The sequence below is a fragment of the Strigops habroptila genome, chromosome 18 (genome assembly GCF_004027225.2).
Source record: "Strigops habroptila isolate Jane chromosome 18, bStrHab1.2.pri, whole genome shotgun sequence".
NCBI lineage: Eukaryota > Metazoa > Chordata > Aves > Psittaciformes > Psittacidae > Strigops > Strigops habroptila.
This window is the reverse complement of record NC_044294.2, coordinates 5,799,176-5,812,158: the sequence shown is the minus strand read 5'-3', so window position 1 is coordinate 5,812,158 and position 12,983 is coordinate 5,799,176. Positions and strand designations below refer to the sequence as shown.

Genomic DNA, 12,983 nt, shown 5'->3' with positions numbered 1-12,983 from the left:
GCCTACAGGGGGGGACGGCACACACACCCCTCCCCGGCTCACAGCGCCCCCTGGCGGCGCGGCGGAACGGAGGGCTGAGGGGAAGGGAAAATGGCGGTGGGAGGCGGCGGAGCAGGGAATGGGAGATGTGAAAGCAAAGATCCCAAACATGGGGTGCATGCAGGGCAGCTCCACATGGCCTGGCTTCAGTGGGCGCTGGGCTGGACCCCCAGGGTGAGCAGCAGGTCAGGGAGGGGATCCTGGCCCTCTGCTGTGCTCTGGGGACCCCCCCTGCAGTCCTGATCCAGCTCTGGGGCAACAGCACCAGAGGGACGTGGAGCTGCTGGAGCGAGGCCAGAGGAGGCCCCGGAGCTGCTGCGAGGGCTGGAGCAGCTCTGCTCTGGAGCCAGGCTGAGAGAGCTGGGCTGGGGCAGCCTGGAGAAGAGAAGGCTCCTGAAGGGGAGACCTTAGAGCAGCTCCAGTGCCTAAAGGGGCTCCAGGAAACCTGGAGAGGGGCTTTGGCCAAGGGCCTGTAGGGACAGGACAAGGGGAATGGCTTTAACCTGCCAGAGGGGAGATGGAGATGAGCTCTGAGGCAGAAGCTCTTCCCTGTGAGGGTGCTGAGGCGCTGGCACAGGGTGCCCAGAGAAGCTGTGGCTGCCCCATCCCTGGCAGTGTTCAAGGCCAGGTTGGACACAGGGGCTTGGAGCAACCCCAATGCCCCATCCCTGGACATCTTTTCTATGTGACTTCTTGTAAAAAGGGAGTCTCCCTCCTCTTTGTAGCCCCCCTCTCCCTTTAACTATGAAACAAAACCGCAGCACCTCTTAATTCAGGGCATATCACTATTTCTTTTCAACCACCTTTCAGCAAACCTTCCTCTCAGCACTTGAAATGTTGGAGCCAGCAGCACATCACAGCACCAGGGTAACGGTGGTTGTTAGTGCACTGTGCATGGAGTCAGTGTTAGACACCCCACACCTCGTCCTCGGGTCAGGCTAACAAATGACTTATCAAGTCCCACAATGTACAAACATGACATTTTCATTCTGATTTCCCCCTCTATGTGCCATTTAACATGTAAACATGTGACTCCATGGCTGTAAATGGAGCATCCCCTCCCATCTATTGTTTCTATACCCAAATTTCAACTGTATATGAAGTTATTAGTGACTGACGTGTCATTCCTGAAAAATCACATCCTTTTCTGTATCTGGAACTCATTTTAACCCCAGAACAGCAAACCCTTCCTCCCTTCTCGCTCCAAAGAGGAGGTGCCAGCACAGACTGTCCCCCAGAAGGTGCTGGGCAAGGGAAGCCCTGGATTACTTTGAAGGTTATACCAAGTCTTTGGCACTCTTGTTTCTCCACTTCATTGCCCATTTTTGTCTCTGCTGGTGGCCAGTCACTGACCACTGATCACACGGATTCTGTAATTCCAGCTTCTGCCTGTGGAAAGGAAATACTGCATGTGCATTATCTGTGTGCAGGTAGAGAAGGTGGAGGGCAGATTAGGTGGCCTAAGATGAGCGTGAAGAAAACCAGCACCACTCCTGAGACCTTCATTTAGCAAGTGCTCACACAACTGCCTAAAACCTCCTTCACACCTCCAGGAGCAGCCTTCTGCAGAGATCCATCCCAGGCTGCGGATCCACACGGATACCCAGCTGCTGCTGTGGATCACAGCAGTGACCATTTCCAACCTTCCTGATGCACAATGGCCAGAGCACTGACACCTCCTTTCTGGAGAGGACAGGATGTCATAAGGAGAACACGTTCTCTGGTACCAAGATCTCCCAGAGCTCCAGAAGTTCCACCTCTGGCAGGCCATGAGCCACCTCACTGCCACTAAGGCCTCTTCCAAAGGAGCTACAGCCACATCTCACCTTAGCAATGGCTCCCCAAAGGATTTGGGTGTAGCCCCACATGGGCTCACTGTGGACCTAAACAAACCACAGCTCCTCAACCAGAGGTCTGGTCCCCTCGGAGCAGAGCTGCTGCCACTGCCCTCACTGCCCCCCATTACCCACCAGGCCAAGGTCCTTCAACAGTCTTTGACACAATCATAACCAGTCCAGAAGCTGCCTTATTCCTCACGTTTTTAGCCTAAATGAAAGCAGAAGCAGCTGCCAGGGATCTGCCCTAGGGCCAGGCAGGGTGCCCTGTGGATCACACACACAAGCCTGGCAGAAGGAGCAGCCCCACACCTTTGCCTCCTGCATGAATTCCCCATTGCTGTCCCTGCCAAATCACAAATCCTTTATTCAATCATTTATTCACCAAACCTGCAACTCATTTCGGTTTTGAAAAAGCTTTCGTAAAAGACTTGAGAAAGGTTTTTCTTCTTTTCGGTGTGAATAACACTTTGATCTGTCTTCTCCTTCCTAACCTGAATACATGAGTAAGGAAAGGAAGCATCACTGGTTTGTTTCTTTTCTTAAAGACGGATTTCTCCAGCGTAAGAGAACCTACCAGTGCAATCCAGAGGGAAATGAAACTGCATGTCAAGCTCTCTAAAAACACCAACATTTAATTTTATAACATAACCAGGGGTTTATTCCACAATATAAACTGCAACATTTGATACAAGCTACCCAAAAAAGGAGAAAGCCAAAATACAGCTGTGGCAATTACTTTACAGACCTTTTTTTTTTTGTTCCTGTCCTGTCTTCTACATCACCAGGCCCTCAGTGACACTAGGATCTAACATTTGCTTTCTGTACACCAACCAATGCTAGAAGCAACACGCTGTTCAGAATCATTCCAGTCACTGAAACCAGACATAGAAGTTATTGCTCAGATAAATAAACCTAATCTACAAAAAAACAAAGTGGAAAAAAAAAAACCCTAAAGTCTCCAAAGAGTTAACAGAGTAAACAGGGATTTCCTCACAAGAGGATTTATTGGAAAATTCATGGTGCAGGTTGGTTTTGCACCTAAACCAAGCTGAATTAAATACGCCGGTAAATCCCAGAGAGGTAATTTAATGCTGTACAAGAAAAGGTGCATGTTTCAAATGCCTTCCAAATCGGTGGAAACCCCTGCTAAACAGTCAGCATCTCGAACCTCAACAACCACAAACAGCTCAAGGGAAAATACAAAAGTGTCAAAAATTGGTTTGAGTTCTGGAAAATGATCCCATAAGGATAGAAGTAGCACCATTTGCAATCTGGTTTTTAAACCAGCCCCTGTGGCTTTATTGGAAAACTCTGAAAAAACCTTCCTTTACTCGAGTCCTGAATGGTTTATGGGGAGTTTTACTTCCGATATGGAGAGTCCTTCCCAGTGCAGCTGACGCAGATGTAGTCCTCCTTCTCGGCCATTTCGGGAGAGATGCCCACACAGACCTGGTGGAACCACTGGTTGCAGCTGCCGTCGCACTGGACCCAATCCACCTGAGAGGAACAGACACACCAGTGTTGAGAGCAGGACCAAGCAAACACAGGCAGCGTTTGTCAGTCGTTCCTGGGCTCCTCATCTACTTAAATGTCCCATTGTACAACTGGCTGCTGCTGGATATTCAACTGTGTTCACTGATATCTGGACTCCTGCAGCCCAGCTCCTCTGAAGCTGAGAGAAGGGCACACTTCCCTTATCCCTCCTTTTGCTTTCTCACCTATTGCAAGATTATGGATGGCAATGCCACCACAGCCCTCCCAGGCATCTGGGGGTGTCCCTCTTCCCCCTTTCCCAGTAGGGATGGACTGTGCAGAGCTCCAAGGCACTGCCCCACCCACAAAGCTGATCTGCACCCCTATTCCAAGAGCAGACATGAATGTGGGGTCTGCACAGCCCCACCTCCTCCTTCCAATTGTTCTGGTGTCCATCTGCCCCCCCCATCGCAGCCGCTGTTGGAGAAGGTGGGAAGGATCATTACTGGATGTGTTCCAGCAGCAGCAGATGCTGCCTCTGGGTTCCCAAGTGCCTTGTGCTCACTCTGTAACCCGTGTTTGTGCAGCCAAACAGGGCAGCTGAAGGCCCTGGATCCCAGCACTCGGAGCCCCGCAGCAGATCTGCTCTACTGACCTCATCTCCCTCAGGCTGGAGACAATTCACGGCAGGGCAGATGGCATCCTCATCCTCAGAGTCCTCCTGCTCAGAGAAGGACATGTCTGAGGGAAGCAAGTGGCTTTCAGCAGAACGCTGCATCTCCAGGAGACGCTCCCGCTCCCGCTCCAGTTTGTTAGTGCAGAGATCCTTCGAGTGATTCAGTTTCAGCTTCTTCTTTTTGGGCGTTCTCATTTTTTTTACTCTTGCTCTCTTCCCATCACAGAAGCTCTCTCTTTCAAAACGACGCTTTAGTTTTCTCTCCATGTAACTAATTCCATCCTTTTTCCCTCGGCAACACTCGTTCTATTGGAAAGATATTTTGGCAAATTTGGAAGGATGCAACTAACACTCATTATCCCGTTATTCCACGCCCTGCTTTCAGCAATAGGCTTAAGTGAAAGTCTAACATTTGACAGAGTGCTGGCGTTTCAGCAGAAGGGGAATGTGAAGGGAGCAAGGGATGGGGTCACACATCCCAGGGACAGAATGTGTAGAAACAAAGATCCTCATTTCCTGCCTTCGAGCCCACTGCTTCAGAGGCAGCACTCTCAGAAAGCCTCAACACAGGGCAAGAGTCAAATTAGGAGAGATACATTTAAAATACGGAGAGTGACCATAAAATCCAGATTTAAACTACAGAAACGCATGAGGCCACAAATTATAATTCAGCAGTTTGCAACAAATTCGTTAAATTATCAACTTTTGACCCCTTCTGAACAAGGAAAATGTATTTTCCTGGAAGCACAGCCACACACACAAACCTCTTCATAAAGCTTTTGGGTTCAGGCAGAGCCTCTGCTCCACCTTGACCCAAGCTCAGGAACTTGCCTTTTCGCTTGGCGCTCCAGCGGGTGACCTCTGCTCTGTTTGCAAAGCAGGGCTTTGCTTCGTGAAGAGGATCTGGTAGAGCTCCTGTATTTCGGGCAGGGAAACCTGTAGCAGCTGGGCTTCCATCATGAGCTCATCCAGCTCTGTGCTAATGACTGCGATGAAAGACAGGGAGAGGAGAAAAGGAATTCCTCAGTGTCAGCACTGACGAGAGCTGCACTGAGAATGAAAATACTTCTCTGGTAGCACATGAAAAAGAAAACCACAACAACTGTGAAAGACTCTCAAATCTGCAACTCTATGAACTCTTCTCTGTTCCCTCCTCACTGCTCAGTTTTAACAGCAGGTTGAAAAGAAAGATGAAGGCTCATTCAGAAGTGACTGCACTGAGGCTCAGCACCCTTCCACGTTTGCATTTCTTGCTTGATAAGCAATTGCCATCATTCTTGGCAATTTCTGCTGCTTCTGAAGCTACGAGCAGCGTGATGATCCCCTCACTACATAACAAGTGGTAAGATGAACAAACTGAGTGAAATCCAGAAGTGAAGCCAGGAGAGGAGAGGAAGGGAAGCTGAGAGGATGAGCCTGGAAACCAAGTCCTGCTGCACAGTCACCCCCCACCGCTGCCACGACCTTCAGAGCTCACACTGGGCTTTTGGAAGAGTCACAGGCAGGGGAGGCCAAAGCCACCGTGTGAAGAACAGCTTTTTAATACAGTATTCACTACAACTCAACTACGGCCTGAAAAATAACCTGCTGGTACAAAGGACTGCCTGGGGCTTGGTTTTAACTCTGACGTCGAACTGAAGTGTCCTGTGTAATGTTAGTATGGACTAAGCTGCACTGAGGCTTGAAAACGTGAAGACCAGACCTTTGTCCCCACAGCATTATGCATTAGAAGGAAAGAAATGAAAAAGAACTTCTTTTACAGCTGTAAAATGATGCAATTTACAGCATGGCTGTGGTAGTCCCATGAACAGCGAGTCTGAGCAGGGAAGCATGCAGAACCTGCAGCCGGGTGACCTGGAGCACAGCACCAGCCAAGACAGCTCAAGCCTCTGACTCTGTGACAGTTGTGCTGCAGCAAAACATATGTGGACTTGTGTCCTATAGATTAAGTACCCCATGGTCTCCAGCACTACTTCCCTACGTCGTTCCCATCCATCTCCTACAATTTCAGGATCTCTCCCCTCTGCCTCCCCCTCCTGTGGCCATCTCCAACTGACCAGGACACCCTCTCTCCTCCACCAAGCACAAGGAGGACAAAAAAAAAGGGGGGAAAGGGGGAAGAAGCAAAATCAAAGTGAAGATTACAAACCATGAAGTGGGATGCAGTGCTGTCCTGTCGAAAATGGAGAATGTAAATAGATGGTTCTGTTATCCCAGTCATGAGGCATGGAGAATGACATTGCTCCAATTGTCTGGGAAACCTAGAAAACAAAACAAACCACACAGTTTCACTAAACGTGTAGTTCTGCAAGTGTCCAATAGCTGCAATAGACTCAATCCTTGTTTCTTACAATTGCTTCCATCTTGTATGCCTGGAAACTGTTCAATCTAATACACCCAAACCCTTCATCCTACACCTGGAAACAGGCAAAGGCAACTTTCTTAGCTGTGAATTATGATTCCTGCAGAGATCAGAACCTGGCCCTGTGCATGCAGCAGCCGTAGGCTCTACCAGAGCACGACCAGCCTGTGGAGCAGAGACAACACCACAGCGTCACCGCAGGGCTAATGAGCAGTTGTGGAGGGCTCCACCAAACTGCTCTTCACCTCAGCACACACAGAAGACATGCCAAAGGCAAAACATGCTCTTGCTTACACAAGCCAGCAAGGGGCAGGTTTGGCCTCGGGAGTATCAGAAAAGCAGCCACCAAATGCCTTCCTACCTATCGCCTACCTCACTAACGCAGACTCAGACCCTGGCTCGCACCCATCCCCGCAGCCCTTTTGCAAGTGAAGTTTTCAAACCCATCTAAATGTTCCACATTCTTCACTTTGGCCAGTGCCAAAGCAGCCCAACTCCAGTGGTCACTGCTACAAGCCTCTCTGGGGGAAGTAGTGTTCATTACCCCAGATAACAGGGCAGGACAGCGATGGTGAGACACTGCAGTCACCAAAACCCCACCTCAAATCCATCGGCACCAAAGCTTTAGCTCAGCACCTGTGCTGGTGGCTCGAGGCCACCTCTGAGCTGTCCTCAGTACTGCTGGCTCCAGGGAGGACCCAAACTAGCTCGGTGAGAGCTACCTCCAATTACGAGGTGACTTGAGCTGACTTGAGCTCCAGCCCACACAAAAATGGTTGGGCTGCTTTCAGGTCGGAGGAGCCTCATGGTACCATGTTGAGCTACAAAGATGGTGATAATAAACCCAAGCTTTACTGTTCCCATTTCTAGTCCAAACATCAACTTACATGCCCAAAATCTTACCCAGGTTTTTGCAGCTATACTAATTGGTCTAGTAAAAAGGTACTTTCAACCAAATGATCAGATTAATTCTCTTCAGATGCCTACACATGGTCTTGATTTCTAAAACCAAGCTTGCCTACTTGAGAAATTGGGTCAACACCAGCACCTTGGTAGAGCTGAGTTACTCGAGCAGCAGCTACAAAACCTCTCAAGCACATGTGGTTTATGGTTTAACAAACCGAGTATGGAAACACAAACACACAGACTGACTGTGACAGGGTTGGACTAGCAAAATAAAGGTGTTTAAAGTAAAAGCAAGAGAGTGCATTTCATTTTGGGGGTGGTTTATGTTCTTTATGCTGCACTGACTGCCTAGTTCACTTTTTTTTCTGCATTTATTATCTCAGGAAGACTAGAAATGCTTCAACCGACTTCCCACTTCTCCTGCACTTTGAAAGAGCTTTTCTGGAGGAAGTCTGAAACTCCCTCATGTCCACACCTGAAACTGCTGAGCTTAACTCAAGTATCAGCAGAATATCCACCAGCAGAACTTCGGACAGGGGCAGAGCAGTTGACATCATCTACCTGGACCTGTGCAAAGCTTTTGACACTGTCCTGCACAACATCCTTGTCTCTAAACTCAATTTGATGGATGGACCACTTGGATAAAGAATTGGCTGGATGGCAGCACACAAAGAGTTGTGGTCAATGGCTCAATGTCCAACTGGAGATGGGTAACGAGTGGTGTCCCTCAGGGGTCAGTGTTGGGTCAATCCTGTTCAACATCTTTGTCAGTGACATGGACAGTGGGATTGAGGCGCCCTCAGCAAGTTTGTGACGACACCAAGCTGTGTGGTTCGGTTGATACGCTGGAGGGAAGGGATGCCATCCAGAGGGACCTTGACACGCTTGTGAGGTGGGCCGATGCCAACCTTATGAAGTTTAACCAAGCCAAGTGCAACGTCCTGCACCTGGGTCGGGGCAATCCCAGGCACTGCTACAGGTTGGGCAGAGAAGAGATTCAGAGCAGCCCTGCAGAGAAGGACTTGGGGGTGTTGGCTGATGAGAAGCTGAACATGAGCCGGCTTCAGTGTGTGCTTGAGCCCAGAAACCAACCATGTCCTGGGCTGCACCAAAAGCAGCGTGACCAGCAGGTCGAAGGAGGTGATCCTGCCCCTCTGCTCTGCTCTTGTGAGACCTCACTTGCAGCACTGTGTGCAGTTCTGGTGTCCTCAGCATAAGAAGGACATGGAGCTGTTGGAGCGAGTCCAGAGGAGGCCACGAGGATGAGCAGGGGCTGGAGCAGCTTCCGTATGGAGACAGGCTGAGAACATTGGGGCTGTTCAGCCTGGAGAAGAGAAGCTGCGTGGAGACCTCAGAGCAGCTTCCAGTGTCTGAAGGGGGCTACAAGGATGCTGGAGGGGGACTCTCCTTCAGGGACTGTAGTGGTAGGACAAGGGGTGATGGGTTCAAACTGAAACAGGGGAAGTTCAGGCTGGATATAAGGCAGAAGTTCTTCCCTGTGAGGGTGCTGAGGCGCTGGCACAGGGTGCCTAAAGAAGTCGTGAATGCAGTGTTCAAGGCCAGGTTGGATGGAGTCTTGGGTGACATGGCCTAGTGTGTGGTGTCCCTGCCCATGGCAGGGGGTTGGAACTAGACGATCTTAAGGTCCTTTCCAACCCTAACTATTCTATGATTCTATATTCAGCTCAAGAGGTATAGTGTAAGTGATAAGGAGAAGGAGGAGCAGTAATGAATGAAGGCACCCTGCTGAAAACAAACTCATCTGAAAGCCATCCTGGTAACACCATGGGCAGTTTGGGCCTCTGTTACTATTTCTCAACACTTAAAACTATACTGAAATACTTGTAAGAACAGAATATAAAGACTAATTGAATACTAAGCACTCTAGAAACAATAGCTTCAGCAACTCTTGTCATTAACAGCATCACATTAGAGCACAGGAGCTGGGAGGAGGAGAAGGGAAAATGGGCTTGTTTGGAGTAGTTGTTCCCAGGACTCCAGCAGAAGGAGAACATGAAGCTGTTGCTGGAGGACACACACGTCCTGGCTAAACGTCAAGAACCAGAACTCCTTAATCTGTAAAGCAACACATGAACAGTCTGCTGTGCTGGTGTTTGCATGCACACACAATGAACCAAAACCCAGCGAGCTGTTACGGACTGTTCCTGCTGACCACACATCACCCACCGCCAGGAAACCCACCAGCACCTCAGCCTCACCTTGTTTGTCTCTGGCAATTGGCCTGACGTGGCTTGCCATCTGGTGTACAATAATCCTGAGCCAACTTTGTCTTGTATAAGTTTTAGATTCCCTGAATATAACATTTGTTGTGCTCTGTGCTGCCAGTTCACAGTTCTCTCGATCATATAGCGCAAGGCATCCCCCTCGGGAAGCCTCACACGGATGCGCTGCAGCGAGGCCAGCAACGGCAAGATCTTTTCTAAAGGTGGCTTTTCTGATCGGTGACAGTGCGGACAGAGCCACACGCGAGGTCCCTGCAAAACGTTGGGCACCGAAACACAGCCGGTGTGGAAGAACCCTCGGCAGAGTTCACACTGGATCATGGGAGCTGCTGGCTCCTTCTGGCACAGACACACTTTCAGTTCCGTGTCCTCTTCACTGGACAGCACCTTCACTTCGTTCGCTGCTCGCAGGGAACGCAACGCTTCCATCTCCTTCAACCGGGCTTCCCCAAGCGTGGCCATCTAAAAGGGAGTTCAAAGAAAGGGATGTCATCTCGAAAGGAACATCACTCATTAGAAACTGGGTGACTCTGCACAGTCAGATACACCAGCGAGTAGTGTATTCGTTAAGAAGCTCCTCATATGCCTTCACAGCTTTGAATGTTTGAAGTGAAGCACTTATGAGGACATGCAACAGCGTGACTTCAGTTTCCTTCCATTTTCTCCGAAGGCCCAGAGATACAAAGCTTATTCCTTTGTTAAAAACAACCTCCTAACTCCCTTTCTCTGTGGTCCAAACCCTTCACATTTGGTCCTACAACCACATCGCCTTCATTAAAGCAGCCTAAATTCTGAAACGAGTGCAGATTTGGCTTGTAGGTACTTCTGTATGAACACGCCTCAAGTGTACAGTCTAACTCTGTGTAATTGTGAAACATTCCTGGGCAGTGTTCAGAAATACAAATGCACCTCTGGTACCCCCCTCTGCACACACTGTCAAGTGCACAGGGCCTTACCCTAACCTATGTACTCGCTTGGGAGTTTGGAAACACCAAGTGAAATTGAGGTGTGCTGCCCTTCCTACACCTGCTCATGATCCTTTTTTCAGGCATTTGAAAATCTAGTTGCCACAGGTTAAAATTTGAATGTCCCATACCCAAAGGGACAATTATATTCAAACCCTACCAAGTCAGGCTACTGCTCCTCATTAATCATGGGACATTGTTTAATCTGACCATGGTGGAGGCTCTGAAATAAGTCCTTTGTGATGAAGCACTTCACCTACACCCAGAACTAATGTTCTCCTGACTTCATCATGCACGAGGTTTTCTTTAATTAGTGTTTGTTCTAATTATAAGTGGCGTTGGGTTATTGGGAAAGGATCAAACTTGGGAAAGCCCTCTCCTATCTTTAATAAGGCTTTGGTATGGTGGGGGAGAATAGATCTCAACAAGGATTCAGAAGAAACTCCAGTTCAAAAAAGCCCTGAGCCACGTACCGCAGATGCAGTGTCTTTGCTCTCAGAGAGTGCTCTTTCCAAGTCACTCAGAGTCTCCAGCTTAGTGCTTTTCTTCTTTCCACTTGGCACCGGCTCCTTCAACTTCTTCTGCTTTCTCTTCAGATTCAGCATTCCAATGTCACAGCGGGGACACAACACCTGATGGGCAGAAAAGCACTGTTGCCTGCACCGTGTGTAATGCATTCGTCCTGCCCCAGCACAGCCATGAATGGTTACAAGAGGGATTCCTGCACTTTTTCCCACCAAAGACTCAGGGGACTAGGATGAGGTTATCTGGAAAATGGGGAGAGCTGGAAGTTCAAAAACACAGTTTTATAAAATGGGCAGAGCCCAAACACCTCCATGTTTCACTTAGATTGCTGATATGTACAGACAGCTCGTACACGAATAGCCTCTGTGCCATTTAAGCTGCAAGCCCTGAAAAGCAGTAGAGGATTCCAGGGGCTGCCCTGCATTCCCATCTGTATCAACAAAAAGGAGGGCTGAGGGTCCTCAGAGGGGCTCAGCATAGGTGAGGGTGGACTGCTCAAGAACACACACAACAAGAGCTTCAGAGGGGCAGCAAAAGCAGCTACAGCCTCACCCTGATCACAGCCAGACCCAAGGTGGACTGTTCTGCAAATATACTTAATTTTTATTGCTACTTCATGAGTTAATACTGTAACCCTGATTGATGTGCTGTAGCTGTGCTGAGAATGGTGGTCTTCTCCAGAGCTTACATCTCTTACCTCCAAAAGGGAGTAAGGGGAGTTCTCACACAGAAAGGTGTTAGCTGCACACTCCTTCCATGCCTGAACTTCTGACACCAAGGACTCCAGCCTTGGCAGGTAGTCCAGATGCACTGGAATGGATCGACCTCTTGTGACAAGTTCTGCTAGCGTGTCCAGCACAGGCACACGTCCTCCAACCTGCCAGATTATGAAGTAAGAAACACTGGATGTACCAAAGACGTTCCACAAATCACAGCAAGTCTTTTAGATTAACTGAAGGTAGAGCTTGTAAGAACAAATCTACTGCTAAGCCACTTCGGTCACTTCCAGAGCTGTTCCAATACTTGTGCTTCTCATGCTCTAGCCAGTAATTACACAGACACAACTACTAAAACACTTGGAGAGGGAGAATACCCTCACCAAATGACCGTTTAAATAAACAAACAAGAGACCAATGACAACATAAGCAGGCTCCAAACTAACAACCTGCCTTCACAGCAGAAAATCAAAATCGTTTTGAAGTGGACCCTGAAGGCAAGTCCAGCCCAGTCCCTGCCCTGCCAACAGCAACGCACCCTCTCAAGTACCCAGCATGCTGGCTGGAAGTGACTGTTCACCCACTGCCCAGCCCATGCCTCAGGCATCCCAGTTACATGAAGTCCAGCTGTAAAGCAGCCTGAGAGGCAATTTCTACAACAGGACGTGGGACTCGAGAACTATTCGTCCAGAACAACCTCAACATCTCCAGCAGCAAACCTCAGGGTACTGATACCAGCTTCCACCTCAAGATTCAGACAGAGCTGCTACGAAGTTACATGTATTTTAATCTATGAAATCAAAGGCTGACCATAAGGGAAGAGAAAAAGAGACAGCCTTGAGCCTGGCCATGCTTAATGGCTAACAGATGAGGGAATACCTCTCAGTCTCAGGATGTCTGATAATGATACTGATAATACCACTAATGATACCAATGTGGAAGCGGCAAATGAATTCCATGGGGCCTCAGAAGAGGCGATTCCACCACCAGTAATTACTGATATTCTTGTGTCATCAGGTCAAAAGTTCTTTATTTAGTCAGGCAAATGAAGGATGTGAAAAAATATTATAGGTGACCTTTAAAAATGTTAGGGGATTTGTTTATTCAGGAGTCAGCAAGCAGAACTTTGACTGGGTCACCCACTCCATAGTGTGTGTTACAGGAGTGCAGCAAGATGCAGCAGCATAGAATTGATGGCACACAGAAATCGGAGTACCAGGTAACTGTTAAAATGCAATGA

At 48.8% G+C, this 12,983-nt stretch overlaps 1 protein-coding gene across 1 annotated transcript in view; it reads right to left on the bottom strand.

The window, feature by feature from the left end:
- Positions 1-2,486: 2,486 nt before the first annotated feature.
- Positions 2,487-12,983, bottom strand: part of KDM5B (lysine demethylase 5B) — a 49,373-nt gene continuing 38,876 nt past the window's right edge. The window contains exons 21-27 of the mRNA XM_030473289.1: positions 11,725-11,904; positions 10,976-11,134; positions 9,514-9,999; positions 6,176-6,287; positions 4,858-5,012; positions 4,006-4,332; positions 2,487-3,374 (exon numbers count right to left, since the gene is read on the bottom strand). Coding sequence (XP_030329149.1) covers positions 3,237-3,374; positions 4,006-4,332; positions 4,858-5,012; positions 6,176-6,287; positions 9,514-9,999; positions 10,976-11,134; positions 11,725-11,904 — 1,557 coding nt within the window. The 3' untranslated portion in view covers positions 2,487-3,236. The remainder of the gene's footprint in view (positions 3,375-4,005; positions 4,333-4,857; positions 5,013-6,175; positions 6,288-9,513; positions 10,000-10,975; positions 11,135-11,724; positions 11,905-12,983) is intronic.